Below are 22,737 nucleotides of genomic sequence, written 5' to 3'. Positions count from 1 at the left end.
GTGGTTGATTGGAATCAATCTTCGATCAATAATATGCCGATGTATTAATAATATGTATTAAGGAAGTAACATAACGGTATGATACATGTCGAAGATAATTAGCAAAAATACATTTTAGGCCAAACGAACACAGGCATGATAAAACATTCTCATTCCTAATAAAAAAAATCATCTGCCATTCCATTATATATTTGAAGGGGTAGTAGCTGGAGCATCAATGAAAAACAAGTTCGATAATTTTGAAGAGTACATATCGATAAGTTTGTCTGCAATGTGCACATTGTATATGCTGATCTGGCCAAACAGGCTTTAACCTTGGAATATGAAAGAGATGGGGTATTATGAGGAAAATTGGTAGAAATATTTGTCGACCACTCCATGTTTATACAAGTGTTTATTAACATTATACCTAAAAGATTCAAGATTCGTTCAAGAATAATAATCTGACCAAAAATAATATATTTGTAAATATAAAAATTCCATTTATCAGCATCTTCAACTTCTGTCATGAGTCATACATGTAATAAAAAAAGCCTAGTCTAATGAAAGCCGCAAATAAAAGAATAAGCCTAGGACTGTAGGTTATATAATATTTTTATCTGGCCTAACGGAGAAAGCTTCAGCTAAAGTATATGAAAGATTTGGGGGGGTTTTCCACTTGGAAGAAAACTTGTACGAATATTGCTTGTTTACACATGTGTGTATAGCTATTGCACCTAACAGCTTCAAGATTCATTAAAAAATATTAGAATAATATATTTGTGAAATAAACATTTTATAAAAAAATCTTCAAATTCTTTTATGAGTCATACAGGTAATAAAAAAGCTACAGGAAGGCGAAAATAAAAGTATAAGTGCACAGAAATGTAGAAAGGTCATAAGAAATCAAAATGCCTTGTGTGCAGTTCCTGGCGCCTTTCCTTGTTGTGTCTGTGAATGCATCCTTGTGCATCAAGGAAGACCACAAAGGAAACACTTTGACAGAAACATCAACGACGCATCAAGAAATGTCTTAGACCGTTCTTGAACGTAAAAGGAAAACCGAGAAAAAGTGATCCTGTTTATTATTTTCAAAAATACCTCTATGTAAAACATTTTACAATACAGTGCACGCATCTAAGAAGTAAAAAGTTAGGGAAAAAAATTCTAATTTTTTTTATAAAACATAACTCAGTCTGTGAATATTTTCTATGCTTTGTTCGATGTAACAAAATACTACTTGTTGGCTATGAAAACGATAGCAAGTTTATTGTCCCCATGTATTTCCCGAGGCGAAGCCTCAGAAAATAGTTGCTGTCTCGGTGGACAATAAAATTGTTATCGTTCTCATGGCCAGTTACATGTAATACAGTAGGTAATATATAATACAAGTTACTGTCCTTTAAAAAAGGACTACAATACGTGGACCATGTGCATGTGTTTCCAACGAAAACGTGAAAGACGTAAGATTATCAGAGATTCCACCGACTCTAACCCCCTGCTTTTAACCACTAAATTTGTACGTTGTATCACGTATAGCCCTGACTTTTTATCTCAAGAGTTTAAAGGGTTTATACTTCTAAAATAATTATAATCTATATAAATGAAGATTGCATGTATAGTATCAGACATTCGGCGAATTCTACTAGTTGCGCACACAGTACGCTTCGCTTTACTTTGTTAATTATGCAGTGACAGCTTTGTGTAAATTAATTTCATATTTTGATGCATTTTTCTTGAGATTTTAACTTTTATACAGTGACATAATTATTCAATCATCTATCATATACAGTCACATAACAATTCAATAATAATTAAATGCTTAAAAATGTTTAAGTACTCTAACTTCGCCTACTGTAAAAGTAAAGTTAAGCTACATGTGTATTCGGAAAAGAACAAAACATTGCAAATTATGCTATTTGATGCCAGTTGTAGTTTCGGCATAATATTACCTTATTTCATAATACTGACAGTTCATATCACATTCTGACCATTTCTTTAAAAGAAATTTTTGTTTCTGTACTGTTTACCGACAACTTTACAATTACAGCGCCTTTGAACTTATGTGTGCAAATGGCATGGAATTCCGATCCCGATTCAGATAAACGTGTGCTAGCCTGGTTCCTTAAGCTGCCCATTACGCAAAGGAACCAGGCTAACTCATGCGCAGGCTAAATTGTCCCCATAGCACCCGGTTTAACCTCGCTTATATATTTTCTACGTGGACCTCAGGGTCCACGCAATAAATCCAACCAGATCAGTGGTCCTCATTTCTCTTTTTAAAAAGTGGTTTAACTGCAAAGGACATTTACCGGTATTTTCCCCCGTTCGATTGGCCACTGTACGTGGTATTTCCATATATTTCCACTGACTCGGAAACAGTTTATGATTCGTATGTGATGGGAACAAAGTAAAACGGAAGTAAAACTGTTCTTTACGCCGGGAGCGGTTTCCTTTCATTTGCGAGCCGTTATTGATTAGATAGGAACAGCTCAAAGTTATAAGCGTTTCAGAACGATTGCATAAAATCTAATGGATTTCAAAGGATTGTCTTGATTGGCTGTTAAAAAAATGGAATTCTTTTGACTATACTCTGCTCCAGGTTTCTGCTTTCACCACCTTTTGCGTTATATTTTGACAATCATAATTAAAATATCTTTGGTCCCAATCTAAATTCATCCACTGAAATGAAAAATTCCAGTTTTTGAAAACGCTCTCTCTAGCACTTCAGGTTTCAATACACAGCCAAAATAGTAAAAAAAAAATGAAGAAATCTTGAGAATTTTGAGAATTTTGCAATATATTAATTTCAATCGTTTTCACTTACAGGTGTGTGTATTTATTTAAAACAAAACCACACACAATAAAAACGGATGGAAACTGCAACCGGGTCAGACTTTAATAAACATGGCGCACGGCCTTGAATAATGAACTACTGTAATTATTGATTGCATTCAAAATGTTGATCTGAATTTGTACAACGTTCTTGTCATTGCAAATTTAAAGCATGCATACCCCTAATCCTTCTCACTAAAGATAAGCATTACATGCATAATAAAATCATTGAACAAAAGTGGATAAGGTTGGCACTAATTGTACAGAAATCAACAATGCAAAACATTAATCGTGGACATATTTGATATATAAAGAGTTATCTTTTGTTTTAAAATTGTTTGACATATAAAGAGGGAACTTATACTGTAGACCCTTTCACGATAACCACAACAACTGCTATCTTACAGGGTATACTTTTGACAATGTTTGATTGATAATTAAATGACGTAGAGTAAGAAATTGACGTCATGTCTCATCAAAATTTTTACATATAAATATTTTTCTTACAAAAGAGTAGTACAGCAGTTAACGTGAGGGAGTCTAATAGTTTGGTGAAAATAGATGAACTTAAAAGTACGATGATACAACAAAACTATAATTATGATGAAGGTATTCGATAGAATTTATCTATAGCAAATATCAAATGTCATAAGTATACATGAAAAAATGACAATAACAAACTGTCAACCATCTCAAAACGAAAAACAAATTCAAAGCAGAGCAACACGGACCTCTAAAAGGATAGAGGTAGGATCGGGTACCATCTAACTATTACTACATCTAACTTAGTTCTTTTAACATAACATGCATATCACAAACTCGGTCACATGAACAAATAATCGACAATACATAAACGTAAGTTGTCTAGATGGTCTTGACCATTTTTAGACTTTGTTTATCTTCTTAAGAGGAAGAGCTCTAGATAAAAGTATAAGAAAATACTCAAACTTTAAAGGGGCATGGTCACGATTTTGGTCAAATTTAATTTCATGTTTTTATTATTTACAATGCTTTTGAAATGCGTTTTAACTGATCAAATCAAATTTGAGAGTCAGTCGTAGAGTTATAAGCAGGATACAGGGCTCACTATTCTTTGTCATGTAAACAAGGCTCGTGTCCTGTTTTTGTTGACATAGACTTTATATACCAGTAAAAATCTTTTTTCAGCTCATTTGTCTATCTTTTTATTGATTTTAAGCATAGATCTACAATTCCTTTCGTTTAACACATTCCAATTTTTTTTTAACTTCAACGACAATCAACAATCAAAATGTAAACAAACGCTTTGTTTACATAGCGAAGAATTTCAAGCTCTGTAACTCGCTTATTACTCAACAAATAAAACTAAAATTTCGGTTTCCTATTAAAAACTTTATCATAATTTAAGAAAATGTATGCAACTTTTTCAATTTTAATCAGTGGAATTTTTTTAAGAACAAATGCATACCTTTTTAGCAAGTGTCCTTTAAAATTCCAGTTGATTACAAGGGGAAAAAAAGAATTAAATACATTCTAAAACAGCAATATATCAAAGTAAGTTTGATTAAAATCATTTGAGAAATAAACGACCTTTTGTGGTCAATAATGTTGTACATATATTTTTAGTATACACATACGTGATTAAAGAAATCGTTGACTAGCAACGAACGAGTAAAGTAATACATATATGTTTTCTTATAACTAACTCTAATTATCCTGTCCATACTAATACTGTCCACATTGTTTAACTCGTGCAAAAATTATTTTACATAAATTCAACTAGAACATCCAGATTATCTCATAGCAAGGAAAAAAAAAACAGACCAAGGAAAATGTAATTAAGAATGCAAATAAACTTAGCTGACAAATAAACTTAATGCACAGGCTAATAATACTACCTAATTCCATACCACAAATCGGACATTTGTCTTTATATCGTAAACCCCAATTGGGGAATTCTTTGGTTTAATAGTTCACTATATATATGAGATAAACTAACTGATCAAATGATTGCATAGTTGGATGTGAATGCTCTAAATATATGTAATTGACTTCTTTCAAATTATCATTTAATGTTGCTAAATATTTGATGTATTCTAATTAGTATCATGTATACGCATTCATTTGTTTTTATGCTTTGAAAAAAGTAAATTGTATGTAACGATGCTCGTCTAGAATACACATGTATAACCGGTGCATTGTTGGCAGCTACTACATTATGTAATATTGGTCGTTTTGATATCGATTCGACAATCTTAATTTTGATTTTTATAAGAAAGCTTGAGTAGTTTGTTAAGTTAATACTTGCTAAATATATTAATTAATTATCGAACGAACAAATAACTTTTAACTCCGATCAAGCTAAAGTTCTATATAAGGCTGTTTAAAATTAATTCTACGTTTAACATAACATGAAAATTTAAAACCTACGAGGGAGGGAGGAAAAAAATAAACAAACAAAAATTTCAAACAGCCATGTATTTAATGAAATACACCGGTTCAGTTAATATTACATGAACACTTTGAAATAGTACACATTGCAAATTTATTCCAAGTCAATTTTTGCGTTTTCCAAGCAGAGATTTTTTCCTCAATCTTGGTTTGTATCCCATCTGGGAGCACATCATGCAGACAGGATGAGCGGAAGAGTGGCTTGCGATGACATCAAGTGGAATGTCCATTGGATTTTGATTCCCGCAAACAAAACATACCAAGGGAAAACTTTTCCTTTTATGGAAATAATTGCTGGCAATATGTGACTCACAGGTTATCTGCAATCAAAATAATGCTAATATTCAATGCATTTTCATAATGACACATATTCGATCAAATTTTACATAATTTTATAAAGCTGTATCAATGTTCCACAACTGTAAGATCATTGTACCTTTACTTCTACATATACAAGACATGGCTCTTGGAAAATCTGCCCCCCACAAGTGTATTCAACATCTTCCTTCCTCTCCTCCACTTCAGCAACCTCATCTTCTGTAGGTTTCTTCCTATAAATATACACCTGTACATGTATATGAATATATGTAGATATTCCTTTGCATGTATGAAGACCACATGCATTAAGAACTCAATTTGCTGTTCTTTTTAAATTACTAGTATGTTGGTCAATATATTTGAAGTACATGTTTTATTTCAAAGATTACAAATTGACCAAAATGTAAGGAAGAAACTCTTTAATGTAATATCTTACTGTGCATAGTAACATCGTGGTTTTAGGCACACTTCACATTTGATGAAACCCCTGCAGTTTTCACCAGAGACAGTGAATGGAACAGCCAGCTCCTGACTTTCATCCAACTGTCTTCCCAGACTTGGCCTATACTTCTCTGTAGGAACTGAACCCCAAACCTGCAAATATTTCACCATTCACTAAAATGAAAACTGTCATTCTCATGTCTCAGGACACACATACAATAACAAATGCAATATATGTGATAAATTATCAATATTGATATTCATTAATCAATGTACATAATTAATACTTGCAAATATTTCTTGTAAACTTGTTACCTGCTCAAAAGACTTGTAATGATCTGCATTGTCACCATCATCAGGAACAGGAAGAGGAAACTTGTGGAGGGACTCCAAAAGATCAACAGGTATAATCTCATCACCTGCGATATTACAGACTGCACAATCTCGTTCTCTGCACCTTTTCATGGTGAACAAGTAATGGTGCCTCTGACAATGAGTTTCAAGGAACTTCTGAAGAACTGGATAGTTTTTGAGGTGTTTCTGTTGCATGTTCTTTTTGTCAAAATTTGGCTCAAGATTCTTAAGTGTATCAAACATTGCATCAATTTCAGCTTCAGAGGCTGCTTCATGAATGTTAATCTGTTTTCCTTTCCAGCTCAGTCTACCAAGTGTACTCCCAAGCAAATCAGTTACAGGTTTGATACAAGAATCAATTTCATTCTTGAGAGCACCATCTTTCATTACCTTGTTTCTAATGTCTGCCATTGTATTTAAACCACTGATTTGCTTTTCAAACCCCCTTTGCATTTCTTGGCGCATGACGCCTACTGACTGCAAACCCAAGTTCAAGACAGACATAACCCTTTCAACAGGATCTATGTAACTCTGACAGGGAGCACATCTACCAGCAACAATGTGTGACAATTTGTATTTTATGAAGAGACTCAAAAATCCTAACTGTACTGATACAAATGTGAGCCTGTGATCACCTCCACCATCACTAAACACCACCAATATAGGATTTCCCTGATCTTTAATAATCTGACTAATCTCGACCATGTGTCTCATAGGTGAACTTGGTTGAAGATTAGTATTCTTCAAAGTTACATATACATGGCCATCATAGAATGATTTATCTATGGAATCAGGTATCTGAATCTTAAATGCAACAGATGGTGTTATCTTGAATTTTGTGAAATCATGGTCACCAACAGAAAAGGCTTGGTCTTTGGAAACTAAAACTTGACGGCCCCTTTCCACAGCAGCAACAGGGTAGCCAGGTTCACCTACTTTTATTTGATGTTTGTCGTCAAGTGACAAAAATGTACAGAAAGGCTGAAATTTTATACAGAACTCCCTCAGATACTTAAAGCTTGCAGCTGCATAGTGGGAATCTACATGCTGAGAGCGCAACTGTCGTGATTGAACCATGTATTTCACATTGAACTTCCCAGTATAATAGATGGCAGATTTAAAATAAGGATTGGTTGGCCAAAATTGAAGCCTCAAATAGTTCTCACTGGGAATAGCTGTACCTTCTGGTAAGTCTTTTGATACTTGTTCTCGAAGATCATGAACAGAAATTGCCAAGGCCATGTGAGTGTGCTGTTCATGCCTTCTCTCATCAACTGCTTCCAATGCATTTCTATTGATAAAAGCCTGTACACAATCAAAAAAGGTGTCAAATTTCACAGGTTTGCCCTTATTTAACTCACGGAGATCTACTAAGTTCTCAGAGTCACCAGTTTGAAGGAGAATATCTAACCTAGCCTTTACTTCCTTTGAGATATCATTAACAACCTGTGAACTATCCCCAGTAAGGAAGCGATACATTTCTTGCATTACTACTGGCTTTGTACTGACTAGACCTTCAAATCTGGACTGAAACTCTCTACGCATCATTCTAGTATGGTACATAGGTATCTGCTTGTCTATATTTGACATGACTTGCTTTGAGGCATTAAAATCTGCACATGGAGGTGTACGCCAAACAAAATGAGATGTGCCAACATAATTTCCTGCACTATAACTGTATGTTTCAGTTTGGTAGGGCAGAGATAGCGCTAGAATGTATCTGTACCTTTTCTGTCCATTGACAGGGGCAAAGTCATTCACAAGTAGGGGCTCATAAAATGGAAGAGAACTCAATTTAAGTTCAAGTGACTTGTAACGATCAATAGTAACTGGCATTCTAAGAGCATTGCCTGGTTTCATTTGAAAAGCAGACGAAGAACCATCATTTGTTGATCTAAGAGGTTCAAGGGCAGAATGATTTTGGTTCATGGCTTCATTACATGAATCAATATATTGTGAGTATTTGATAAATATTTTGGCTAATTGGGTAACATTCTGTTTTAAAGAATTAAACCTTTCAGTTATAAAGACAGGCTCTGTGAGTATCCCAAATAATTCATCAGCATATTGCTTTAAGGTGTTTGATGACAGATGTGGAGTCTTGTGTTTATGACTGGTGGGGTTATTATATGGTTGGGATTCATTCTCCCCAATTTTTAAATTCTCTAAAAAGAGCTTTGGAAAGTCATATCTCCTTGTTTTCAGTTTTGAAAGATGTGGCAAAATGTAATATATGCTGTTGCTGATTTGATTAGCAATTTTCCTAGCCACAAGTTCTTGGCCAGCATTAAAATATGCCCATTCCTTTTCAAGTAGACTAGAAATATCATTGAACAATATCCAGTCACCCCTTTGTGGATTGGCATATTTCAATGGATAAAAGCGTGATGCTTTAGCTTGTGATCTTGCATTTTTCATTAGAACGTCAAATGCATTCGAATTGGATTCACTTGTGGTTGTGATAGCATCATTCCTAACTATATCAAATGTCAGAAAATTGCAGCTGTGGGCCTCTAATGCTGCCTTAATGCATAGAGTTGGGCTCACTCGTATTTCGGCTTTGTCTTTCATTTTAGATATAAAACAACAAACCTCGTCTTTGGGCGAAGGTGGGTCTAATCTGTGCAGAAACAACGAAGAACCCAGACTCTGCGACTTCACGACAGACATAAAACATTCTCGAAATGATATTTTATCTTCCACTTCGATCATATAGTGATCCATTATGGTTCTGTTCAATCCATTTTTAAACGTTTCTTTAACTTTAATAGTTGTATAGACACCCATTTTTCTTCGTGTAATCTGTTGAAAACACGTTTTTTCCCTCACCTCCACCATCACTAAACACCACCAATATAGGATTTCCCTGATCTTTAATAATCTGACTAATCTCGACCATGTGTCTCATAGGTGAACTTGGTTGAAGATTAGTATTCTTCAAAGTTACATATACATGGCCATCATAGAATGATTTATCTATGGAATCAGGTATCTGAATCTTAAATGCAACAGATGGTGTTATCTTGAATTTTGTGAAATCATGGTCACCAACAGAAAAGGCTTGGTCTTTGGAAACTAAAACTTGACGGCCCCTTTCCACAGCAGCAACAGGGTAGCCAGGTTCACCTACTTTTATTTGATGTTTGTCGTCAAGTGACAAAAATGTACAGAAAGGCTGAAATTTTATACAGAACTCCCTCAGATACTTAAAGCTTGCAGCTGCATAGTGGGAATCTACATGCTGAGAGCGCAACTGTCGTGATTGAACCATGTATTTCACATTGAACTTCCCAGTATAATAGATGGCAGATTTAAAATAAGGATTGGTTGGCCAAAATTGAAGCCTCAAATAGTTCTCACTGGGAATAGCTGTACCTTCTGGTAAGTCTTTTGATACTTGTTCTCGAAGATCATGAACAGAAATTGCCAAGGCCATGTGAGCTGACAACAAACCTCGTCTTTGGGCGAAGGTGGGTCTAATCTGTGCAGAAACAACGAAGAACCCAGACTCTGCGACTTCACGACAGACATAAAACATTCTCGAAATGATATTTTATCTTCCACTTCGATCATATAGTGATCCATTATGGTTCTGTTCAATCCATTTTTAAACGTTTCTTTAACTTTAATAGTTGTATAGACACCCATTTTTCTTCGTGTAATCTGTTGAAAACACGTTTTTTCCCTCAAACGAGATATAGAATTCAATCGCTAAATAAAAAACCAAACCGGAACGACTTTTCAAAATCCGGATTTGTTTGTTTTTTCAAAACGACGATTTCGCCGAAACCTACGCGCGCGGGTTATGTTAAACGTAGTATTAATTTTGAACAGCCTAAGGAATAAGGAATCATTCTTTGAGTATTATGAGGTGATAATTTTGGTCGGGGCTTTATGATAGATTTGATCACGCCCCGACCGAAATTATCACCTTATAATATTCAAAGAATGATTCCTTATTCCTTATATTTATATAATCTTAAGCCATCGTACGATTAAATATTAAAATATAAATAAACAAACCCCGCTGGCGCCTCGATTTGGCGTCGTTTGTATTATGAGTTATATAGTACAAAATCGATACGTAGTGTTATCACAGGCAAAGACAGTGGATAATTGTAACTATACCCTTTTATAAGCTTAATATGGCCTCCGTGAAAGATTAAATTACCTTATTTTTTGCAATTGCTATGAATGTAATGACCTGCCAGATCTTGTAATAAAGTAACACACTCATGACATAGTAATGCTTTAGAGTAGATTGGCTAAATTAACAGTAAAGGTCTTGTGAATTGCACATTCACATTGTTTTTGTAATATTTTTATGAAATTATGTTCACAATTAGCGCCCCTGGAACAAAGTTTGACCCTCGCGTCGAAGGTTTAAATCAATTAGCCAAACCAAGGCGCCTGATACAGTAAGAGTTAGCATGATAAAGTTCTGCGTTACTCGATCGAAGTTTTAAAGATATTTACTTCATCGAAAGGTTTCATCTCTCAATCTTCTATTCTCCTATTTTAAAAGAATAGACTCGAATTTTTGGGCGTCAATACCGAGAAATCGAAAGAGTACTGTCATTTGTTTTATATATTTTAAACATTATTGACTCTTGAAGTTTACCAATTTGTTTTTATTTTTTTCTTAATCAAGCTTCGCTAATATATAATCAACGAAAATTCCTTTAAAAAATCCGGAAATAATATGGATTTTTCTGATTTTACAATCTTGCGCATGTGCATTACATTCACGCTAAATCACGAAAGGCTCTTCAGTTTTTGTTTCCGTATTATCAATTTTCATTAATAATTTGAATGTCTTCAACATATTTTCTGTTCATCAAAGAAAATACAGGAGATATCTCTTACTCAGTGCGTTTAATATGAAAAATCCCGATAGTTCCGAATGTCAACTTGAAGGGAGTGAAAAACGTTGCTGGAGAAAGTGTTGAATTCTTCAATAATGCATGCATGAATGAAATGTTTAGAAGAAAGGTATTTACAGCCTCAAGAGGTTTATTATATTTAATTTGACTGTTATTTTCAAAGCAGCTTCATTAATTTTCTCCAAAATCGATTTTGCAATTTTTAGCTACATTACAGGTATGGGAGGCATTTTAACTGTGGTATAGGCCTGTCCCGAGATACAGTTTAGCATTATTGTAGGCTTAAAGCTTTATTATGTAAATGGCAACAATACGGTGTGTCGATGTATCTATTTTGTAAATGTCAGATATCATATACAATGTCAACCCGTGCACGCCGGGTCAAAGTCTAGTTTATTATATTTATGATAACGACTTTATTCTCTGCCATATGAAGATTTATGATATTTATCAATAAGATCCTCGATATCTAAATTCCAACATGTCCACACCTGGCGAATGCCCAAGCCAAGGTGTTACTGGAAACCAAATTCTATAGAATTCCGTATTGACAATACAAGTGTGTGGAAAATACAGTCTACATGTATAATATGCACTAACATTTTTTTTTAATTTCACGGGGCTAAACTGTCGTGGATTTTGTGCGTATCCCTCACCCGCGAGTTAATGCATACCAGCGAATCCAAAACATACTTTATGGTACGATTATGTAAATATATATAATTTTTATATAAAACATTCAACAGTTGAAGATTTTCGAACATTGTATTCAACGAACTTTAAGGATTACACATAAAATAAGCTAAATAAAAAAAAAAGATAATAATGTTTTGAAATTAAGTAACATGTATGGAATGTTATTTGAAATTTATATCAAATTAAAGTTATGCTGAACGACATTTTATTGAAAAAAAGAAACTACGAGTACAATTTTTTTTTAGATAAATCTAATGCAAGTGTTGGTTACATAACTTATTAATTGTATACGTTAGCGGTTGTGTGTAGACGTGACCTGATGTCAACAAATGGGAAGGTTTAACGCAAGCTAGGTTATTTTAGTACATATGTAAATTACATTAAAGGGACCAGGCACGATTTGAGCTCTAAATTTTTTTTATATATATGTATACTGTGATTTACTTGCGCATTTTGAATGATTAGCCAAAATTCAAATGTTCTGTCCGATTCCTTGTTTTAGCAGTTTTAAATTCATTAATCAGCATCTGTTGAATTGCTGATCTGACACTTTTAGGCTTGATGCATGTCGCTGAGCTATATTTTATGAAGATGAACAGCTTTGTCTGGAGTTACTCTGTGGGAAGAATTTAACAGTAAAACTCGCGCCAATATCTGATCTGTAAATTTGACCCCGCGGGCGAATTTCACAACTTCTACCGCGCATAAAAATCTTAATGTTAGCAAACTGCAATTTTATGTGGACCCTGCAAATCAGAATATATTGCAACATAATTGATTTAATATTTTACACGTAATCAGACATTTGTAAAATTAATAATCAACTCAAAATGTTTCCAATAAATGTACAGCATTAATATATATATATATATATATATATATATATATATATATATATATATATATATATATATATATATATATATATATATATATATATATATATAAAATTCAATTTGCAGTTAACAATGGCTTATAACAACTACATTATTAAAACCTTACACACTGACACACATATGTATGCATCCATTTCCATTTTTAACCGGGTTTTCCAACGGAAAAATCCGGTTATTAAAATGGTGAAAATGGTGGGCGGGCGGGCGGCTGCCAAAAGGGTATCCTCATTGTACGGATAACTTCTCCTACAGTTTTCAAGATAAGAAGTTGTTCTTTTGCAGATCAATTGTACATATATCTGAGGTGTGCATATTGCTAGGATTTTGAATTCTGATAATTTATCGAAAAAATACCACCTTTTGAACTTAATCATTTTTGGGCAAAATATTGCATATAAGGTACCCTCATTGTACGGATAACTCTTCCTACAGTTCTCAAGATAAGAAGTTGTTCTTTTGCAGATCAATTGTACATATATTAGAGGTGTGCATATTGCTAGGATTTTGATTTCTGATTATTTATCAAAAAATGCCAGCTTTTGAACTTAGTCATTTTTTGGCAAAATATTGCATATAAGGTACCCTCATTGTACGGATAACTCCTCCAACAGTTCTCAAGATAGGAACTTGTTCTTTTGCAGATCAATTGTACTTATATTGGAAATGTGCATATTGCTAGGATTTTGATTTCCAATAATTCATCAAAAAAATACCAGCTTTTGAACTTAGTCATTTTTTGGCAAAATGTTGCATATAGGGTACTCCATTCACTGGATACGTATTGACATGGATTATGGATACAGTTCACATAAAAGAAAACCCGGTTTGCTGTCACATTGACAGCTTTTTACTTGTTTAAAAGTAGAATGCTGATGTTTATCAGGATTCTTGTATTGTAAGTTGCATCTCACCTTGCCTCATTGAAAAGTCTTTTCAAGATTTTAAACATTCCAAGCAATGAGAATAAAAATGTCTTTTAATTCCTTAATGCAATTGATACCCCAAGAATTATTGTTTACATCACGGTTCTGGAGAATTTGGAATGTACTATCGTATTACTTTATCAATCTAAAATCTTTTCTAACATGTCAGAAAGGAACGAACGAGAAGACCTGACAACTTAGAATTTAATTATTTCATTTTCTGTGCATTATAGGGAAAATCTAGCATTATGATTTGATTTGTTTAATGAAAGAATTAAAAGTAAAGAAATTAAGAAAAAAAGGGTCAAAACTTATAGAGGTATGATCACAATTTTGGTCAAAAATTATTTTTCTGATATCCATGTTTACATTGTTTCAGTAAGGCTTTTTAAATACGAAAATAAAATTTGAGTGTCATTCGTTGAGTTATAAAGCGAATCACATTGCTTTCAATTCTTTGCTATGTAAACAAAGCTTTTTTTAACATTTCGAAACAGATTTAGATCTTAAAATTAATGTGCTAAATGTTAGGAACTTTTTATTCATGTTCAAAATGAATATTAAGTTGAGAAAGTAGACTAAATTAGAATTTTTTTTATTGGTATATTAAACATATGTCTACACAAAGATGGGGCACGAACCTTGTTTACATGAAAAAAAGAATTGTTAGCCCAGTATCTTGCTTATAACTCTACGACTGACTGTAAAATTCATTTGATCATTAGAAATGCATTCCTTAAGCATTGTAAATAATAAAAATTGAAAAATACAATTTGACCAAAATCGTGACCACGTCCCTTCTTAAAAATTAAATAGATAATCATGTTTGATCACTAAGGCTTTCAAAAATTCTGGAAAAAGAATTAAATCGGCAATCAACAACTTACACTATATTAATATAGGTGAAATAAAAGATGCTAAGTTTACTAAATCTATTGTGAATTTGATTGAATGGAAAAATGCTATAAACTGAAGAATTTTTTTTACAACTTGCCAAACGGTAACTCTCGATAACTACGATAATGAAAGGCACTGTTTGGCAGAATCTTTTTTAAAAAAAAATAAACACTCCCTAAGAAACGACAGCTAATTGTAACAGTATTTCCGCTTCAAGAAACTAAACAAAGACCTATTGGTATTCTGTGAAACTGACCGAAATTATCAGAAGAGGAAGTAAAAAAGATGACGTCATATAACTCGATCTTAAATGCAAAACTGCATTGTATCTCATTTTTGTCTGCTAAATGTTAATGATATTGCAATAACCGTAAAAACAAAATTGGTTTTGGGACGCAATGGTATTGCAGCGTTTTTTATGATATCAAGATATCAGTTTATATTTAAAAGAGAGAGAGAGAGAGAGAGAGAGATTTCAATATATGCATTGCGCATATATATCTTATTTTGCCTAAATAATAGCATGCATTCGATTTTTGACTGCACTATGAAAATCACCTTAAAACCCAAACGATTAATTAAGGGTTTTTCACACATCTGGGAAAAGTTCTGTGTGGAAGCCCATTCTTCTAAACTACTCAAGAATATAGATTTCTAGCATGTGTTCAAATTGAAAATGGAAGAAAAAATGCCTTAAAGTTAGCTACACCCATTCCGCCACAGAAATAGACACAAAACTTTGGCATTTTAAACTGTTTCACAGTGCATTTAAATCGCCATGGTGTACGTATATACTGTCATTAAAAGAAGAAGTAACGGCGTGTCGATCTTTGTGTGACAGATAAAAAGACTGAAGGTTTAAAGGGGCATGGTCATGATTTTGGTCAAATTCTATTTTCATGTTTTTATTATTTACAATACTTTAGAAATGCATTTCTAATGATTAAATAAAATTTGAGAGTCATTCGTCGAGTTATAAGCAAGATACAGGGCTCACAATTCTGTGTCATGTAAACAAGGCTTGTGCCCTGTTTTTGTTTACATAGGTTCAAAATATCATTAAAAAATCTTTTTCCAGCTTACCTGTCCATCTGTTTATTTATTTAAAGCATGGATGAACATTTCCTAACATTTTACACATTCGTTTTAGGTTTAAAACTGAAATTTTTACTTCAACGTTCAAAATGTAAACAGCCTTGTTTACATAGCGAAGAACTTCAATCTCTCTAACTCGCATATAACTAAACAAACGACACTCAAATTTCAGTTGCTTATTTAAAATGCCTTTATGAAGCAAGGTATTTATTAAAATCGGAAAAATAATTATTGACCAAAATCGTGACCATGACCCTTTAAAATCTAATTTTGGGATTCACATTTTGATTTCAAACGATGGCCGGAAAGTGGCATTTTGCAAATTCGGTATTCACCTCAACCAAAAGATTAATTTAAATTAAAAATGAGATTACATAGCCTAGAAGCAAGTGATCAACTGGAAAAGGATAGAAAAAAAATCATATTGCTGTGCATGTCCACCGTAAATATGAGAAGCTTTTTAATGGCAGAGATTAAATAAATTGTTTAAATTCCTTCGATATAAACAGGTACCTGATCGCCGTCCTGCGTTTTGGACGATGTTTATCTCAACGATACCCTAACGACATGTTACCACGATAGTAAATGCATTTAATGATCTTAGACCCTCGGCCATGTTCTATAACTCTAAATTATCCGGATTGTTGTGTTCGTACCATAAATCTGCCTATCATATATGCTTGACGTAGTGGCTCCACAGAGATCTGCTACATATAGGTAAAGGGGTTCAAACTACCGATGCATCGGTACAACTTTTAAGGTGGCTCTACATATCCACAGTGTATTCCAATTTTCAGTGGAAAACCACAATAAATATATACACCTACATGTATCAAATATATGATGATATTGATACTATAGGTATTTTAAAAGAATTTTTAATGGTTTTTTTGTAAAATATGTTTTACTCATTACAAATAAAGTGTTATATTTTTTTCATATGTCTGAAGGAAATGTACATCATTTAACAGTTTTCTATCAATTTGTTGATTTAAAAAAATTAAACACAATTTTTTTTTTTAATTTTTTTAAAGTTCAACAGGTAAGAGTTATCTTTCCAAAGTCCCAAAGCCAAAACGCCTTGGGGACTTCCTAAATATTGTTTTGGAATGATAAAAACATAGTATTACATACATATTCCATACAGGTCTATAGGAGTAAATATATTCGCTTTATATGATGTGTTAATGCATCGTCATGGTTGATTTTAAAAAATACGAATAATTTGTTTTAAATACAATACCACCATTGTTTATTATATGTTTGTCATACCTGTGCTATAACAGTGCTAATTATCGATATCATTAAAGTCACTGTCCATCCGCATCTTCCGCTAATCCATTCAATAAATCCATGTACAATATTAAAGGGGGTAGGGTCACCACTTCTATCACGCATCTGGGTTTATTTTTTCAATGTTAATTCGTTCTTGTTTTTATTTATTGTGCATTTGAAAAACACAACAAATAAACAACGATAAATTCGATGCAATGTGTTCTGAAACATTGTTATTCAGGAAAACTTATTTAAACCTTGTCAGATTTTAAATGGCACAAACAGTTTAGAAATGTTTTTAAGTCGTATGTATTCCTCCGCTAGAGTTCAATGTAGTCTTGTTCAACTAGACGCTCGGCTGTCTCCGTCAATATCCGACAAAACAGAGAGTCTCTCTTGCTTGTCGGAGATAAACGGACTAGAGTTCAATCTTGCCTGGGGTCATATCATTTCCCAGAAATATTTCGATTACTGATACTACTTGCCATGCAAAATCACATATCATTGATTTTAAAATAAATGGTAATCGATAAAATCAACTCCCGTCAGTACTTCAGTACTTGGATTAAGATTTAGATCAAATATGCAGGGGTGAGAAGGAAGCATATGGGCAATTTAGCGTCTTTTTTGACTGTTATTTTAAAAATCGTGGAATTTGATAATAGTTTTAAATCTCATCAATAACTTAGTTTTATCATTTAAAATAAATATGAATGCAATAAAATCGGTTAGTACATAACTGCCACATCGGTTCAATATCATGTGACAACTATAAATAGCTTTAGTATATTCTTTCATATCAAATGAGATAGAACATCTCTACCCCGCGGTTTCCAAAATATAGTTACGAGCATACAGTATGGCGGCAAAACATCTCAGTTTGATCAAAACCGCTGTTAGAATCCTATGTTCTTCTTAATCAAATATTTATTCATCCGGTTCTTAAAAAAAAACCTCCCCAACTTGCATAGAGCTTGCACAGAAAACGATATGTTGCATCAGATATGTTGCATCAAAACAACACAAACCCTAGAATTCTAGTAGCACTTTTCAACTTTAGCATTGATCGAACTATCGATAAGTGTAAAATTTGAAGTTCAATATATACGGCGTGGTGTTGTTTTAGTCGGATTTTTATATCGTGAACAACGACATAGGAAAACCTAGCCGAGAAATAGCCGAGAAATAGAACCACATTTTCATACCTTTTAGCGAAAGATTGATAAAACAAGTTGCTTTCCTTTAAAAAGGACTACAATACGTGGACCATTTGCATGTGTTTCCAACAAAAGAGGTGAAAGCTCTAAGATTATAGCATATTCTACGACTCTAGCCCCCTGCTTTTAACAACTAAATTTGTACGTTGTATTACGTTTACAAGTATGTATAGCCCTGACTTTTTGTCTCAGAATTTAAAGGATTCATACTTTTAAAATAATTATGATCTATCTATGAATGAAGTTTGCATGTATATAATGTAGCGTTACTATTGGGCGTTGTACCAAGAATAACAATACTGATGGTTCGGATTTATATATATATATATATATATATATATATATATATATATATATATATATATATATATAAATATATATATATATATATATATATATATATATATATATATATATATATATATATATATATATATATATATATATATATATATATATATTCTGTATTAAAATGAAAACCCTGAAATATACAATGAGAGTATGCCTTATGATATGCGCAACATGATAATGATAAAAACAATGAATACACAACAATTACACGATGTTCATAATAATATGAGCTAACGCTCTTACATAGTCAATTACTTCATCCATGTAATTTCTACACGTACATATGCAACATTACTAAATCATATATTTATACATTAAGAGATATATCATATATATGCATCTCTATAATAACAACAATGTATAGATTTATTTAGGTAACAAAATATTGTAATACCTGATCGTTGATTACGGTCTACTTCAAATAATTAAGACAAATGCTGTTAATCAAGTCAGGATCCTGTTAAACAATAATGTGTGCGTATAGAACACTATAGACAATCAAAATTTTACAATAACACTATTTTATAAAGTTTAACTGTGAGTTGAAAAGTAAAAAAAACTTACAGTATGAAGTCATGTCAGAAGTCGTATTTAGTTGTATAATCTCAGACATATAATGTCCACCTCTCCTGAGCTCGACAAAAACAACCCCTCACCAGAAACCTACCTGCCGCGCACCGCGCGAAAATTCTCCCCAGCCAATCAACAACCAGAATTACATATAGAACTGACCATTTGCTATTTTTAACTTTAAGGGATAACACGTATAACACAACTTTTTTATATGAATGATTTTATTATTGTAATGATAAACGTTAATTTGTAAAGCTGAAACATAAAATGCATAAAATAATATTTACGAAATTCAACATTATCACATATAGTATCAGGCATTCGGGGAATTCTACTATTTGCGTACATATTACGATTCGCACTACGTATACGTTGTTAACTATGCAGTGACAGCTTTGTGTAAATTAAAAATTTCATATTTTGATGCATTTTTCTTGAGATTTAAACTTTTATACAGTGACATAATTATTCAATCATACTTAAATGCTTAAAAAATGTAATCGGGAAGTTCTCTAGCCTCGCCTACTATAAAAGTAAAGTTAAATTACATGTGTATTCGGAAAACAACAAAACATTGCAAATTATGCTATTTGATGCATGTTGTAGTTTCAGTTATGCATATGGCACGGAATTCTGATCCCGACTCAGATAAACGTGTGCAAGCCTGGCTCCCGTAGCTACCCATTACGCACAGGAACCAGGCTAACTCATGTGCAGGCTGAATTTTCCCCATAGCATCCGGTTTAACCTCGCTTATACATTTTCTGTGTGGACCTCAGGAACCACGCAACTAATATCTCTCCCAGTATTCGTATGTTCAATTCTCTATAAATCACACCATATACTTTATAAGAGTCCGTAGATTACTTATATTTTGAATCTGTTTACCATGCTCTCCGATCAAATTTTCACGACATTTAACTTTCAGTCATGGCGTCATCAATGTGTAAATCCACGGACATGTAATAAAATTTAATTTGTTAAAAATTGTCTTCAGTATTTTTTATTTGTTACTTGACTTTGACCCGTGCTTGCACGGGTTGACATTGCCTATGATACCAGATATTTACGAAGTAGGTACATCGACACACCGTATTGTTTAAAATTACAGTCAAATTTCCATCTAAAAATTAATTTATTTTAATGAAGAATTCAACACTTTTTCACCAAATATTTTTACTTGCTTCGAATTTACACACCAGGTTGACATTCGAAACTCATCGGATATGTCCCTATTTCATATTAAATGCACTGAGTTAGAGTTATCTCTCGTATTCCTTTGATGAACAGAATATAAGACAAATTTTCAATGAAAATTCACACGTACTTGTTATTTCGTTTCTGAATTTATCTAAATGTACAAATGTGATATTGTGGAAAAATAAACTAAAGAGCGTGGTTTAGCATGAATGTAATGCGCATGTGCAAGATTGTAAAATCCAAAAATCTAGATAATTTCCGGATTTTTGAAAGGTGTACATGTTTTCGTTGATAAGTAATTGGCGGAGCTTGATTGAGAAAAAATAAATACAAATTGGTAATCTTTAAGTACCAATGATGTTTAAAATATATACAACATAAGACAGTACTCTTCCGATATCTCGGTATTAAAGCCCAAAAATCGAGTCTATTATGTAACTAGTATAGTATAGTAGTATAGATTTGCCTACGTTTTCATGACTAAATTTTTGAATATGTACATAATAAGTAAGATTTGTGATTTCAAAGAATCTAACTAAGATTCCATGTGCTTCCTTAACACCCCTGCGTATTACCATTTCTGTCCTCTTTTTTTCAAAAGAGCGGTTTCCATACAATTCTTCCCAGTTTAAACCAGCCAGTACTTTTTTGTATACTGCGTCATCAAAAAGTGGTGTATAGAGCCACCTTAAATTTTAGGGGAGCGTGTTACAGTCAAGTTTTGTTTTTATAGCCATAATGATGGCACACAAAATGTAACTATTCATCTTGATGAAAAACTGTAAGTTTTAAATTGTTTGTCAAAACTCATTAAATTTAACAAAGAAATATGAAAAGTTTCTACGAACATTGCCACTTGAACTGTTAAAAGAACTTCAAAGTGCCTGTTGTCATAATATATTTCTAAAATACAGTGTACATGTAGTTGTAGAAAAGCAATATCCAAAATTTCTACTTTTCTCTAGAATTATTCGAGATGTCCCTGGTTTTGATAAAAATGCTTGAGCATAATTGCGAGGTCTCGTAAGTTACCATTTTGAAGAAAATCATTGAACCAAATTCAAATTTATTTATTAATCGAACTGTTAAGATTCATGACTTATGACGATCTTTATGTCTAATATGCTGAATTATTAAACATTTTTTTTTATAAAAAACCAAATCATAGACAACTAAACAACTTCTTCCCTTATTTCTCTTGCCCGGGAGAAACATTTCACGAAGCCAAAACAGCAACCTTGGACGAAATGTTTTCATTGATGCAAACAAAACATTTTAAATCCAGAAGTTACGGTAATTGAGTATACATGCAGTATGGCTGTGAATAACAAATTAAAACTTGTTCAGTATGAACCTAGAATGGCTGTCATCGTTGATAATGCCTTCTTCTTATACAAGAAATGTTTGTGCCATCTCAAAAGTCTAGAAAACTCGCCTTCTTATATATAAGTTAGAAATAAGAAATCATTCTCTGAGTATGGTGAAGTGAATACTAGTAAATAAGTATACGATGGGGGCGATCACGCCCTTCGTGCTTTATTATAAATTTGATCACATCGATCGTATTTAATCACCTCATAATATTCAAAGAATGATTCCTTATAATTATGGACATGAAAGTCCACGCCAAAGACTTAATATTATAAACTTTTTCGGCTTTGACTGCCTGTTCTATATGCAATATACTTACTATAATTGCAACTGAAAATACTTTTATCATTATGAATTGTGTTAAATGCCAACCCAAATCCAATATATATTTAGAGGGTTATTTTCAAATTAAACAAACGGGGTTTTAATAGGGGGAGGGGAGGGGGCAGTGCGTCGAGTCTGCTTATAAATTTTGTTAAATTTAAGCACTAGAGAAGTTTTTTATGGTAAAAATCAGATAGAAATTTTTCTTTTTGAAAAACCCTATCTGATGCAACAACCCCGTTTTTTCCGTACATCGTTTCATTAAAACCATTAAGTGTCAACATCTATAGATATATTTCACAGGTAAAAAAAATTGAAAAAAAAATTTCCTCATTTTACATGGAAATTGACAGAAAAAACGTGGTTTTTTGTTTACCAAAAATTAAAGCCCCAATACACCATATTTAACAGAGCTATAGTTATGAATCATCATCGAAAGAATGTTCCTGAATTTCAAAATCCTGCAGCCATTTTTTTCACTTTTGCATGATTTTTTTTATTTAGATCTCACAAAAGATTCTACTGTGTTACTAGAAGATAATACATTAAACCATTGCATCAATTGGTTTCTTTTTTTGTTTTTTTTTAAACTGTCTGCGTGACGGAAAAAGCTTTGATATATTGGAAAATGAAATGCAGCAAGAATGGCCATTTACTTTTCAAACTATATGATACAGAA

General features: G+C 32.7%; 2 protein-coding genes across 2 annotated transcripts in view; both read right to left on the bottom strand.

Annotated features, from left to right (window-relative positions):
- LOC105334969 (ankyrin repeat domain-containing protein 17) overlaps positions 1-22,737 on the bottom strand; it is a 776,771-nt gene that overhangs the window by 398,513 nt on the left and 355,521 nt on the right. The window lies entirely within an intron of this gene.
- Positions 5,257-9,181, bottom strand: LOC105339687 (uncharacterized). The gene is made up of 4 exons (XM_011445346.4): positions 6,319-9,181; positions 5,999-6,156; positions 5,681-5,795; positions 5,257-5,564 (listed from the first exon to the last, which is right to left on the bottom strand). Exons 1-4 carry the CDS (start codon positions 9,142-9,144, stop codon positions 5,349-5,351), a joined length of 3,315 nt encoding a protein of 1,104 aa, XP_011443648.4. The 5' UTR covers positions 9,145-9,181; the 3' UTR covers positions 5,257-5,348.

Source organism: Magallana gigas, chromosome 8 (assembly GCF_963853765.1).
Source record: "Magallana gigas chromosome 8, xbMagGiga1.1, whole genome shotgun sequence".
Classification (NCBI taxonomy): domain Eukaryota; kingdom Metazoa; phylum Mollusca; class Bivalvia; order Ostreida; family Ostreidae; genus Magallana; species Magallana gigas.
The sequence above is the reverse complement of the archived record's forward strand: the minus strand, read 5'-3'. Positions and strand labels throughout refer to the sequence as shown.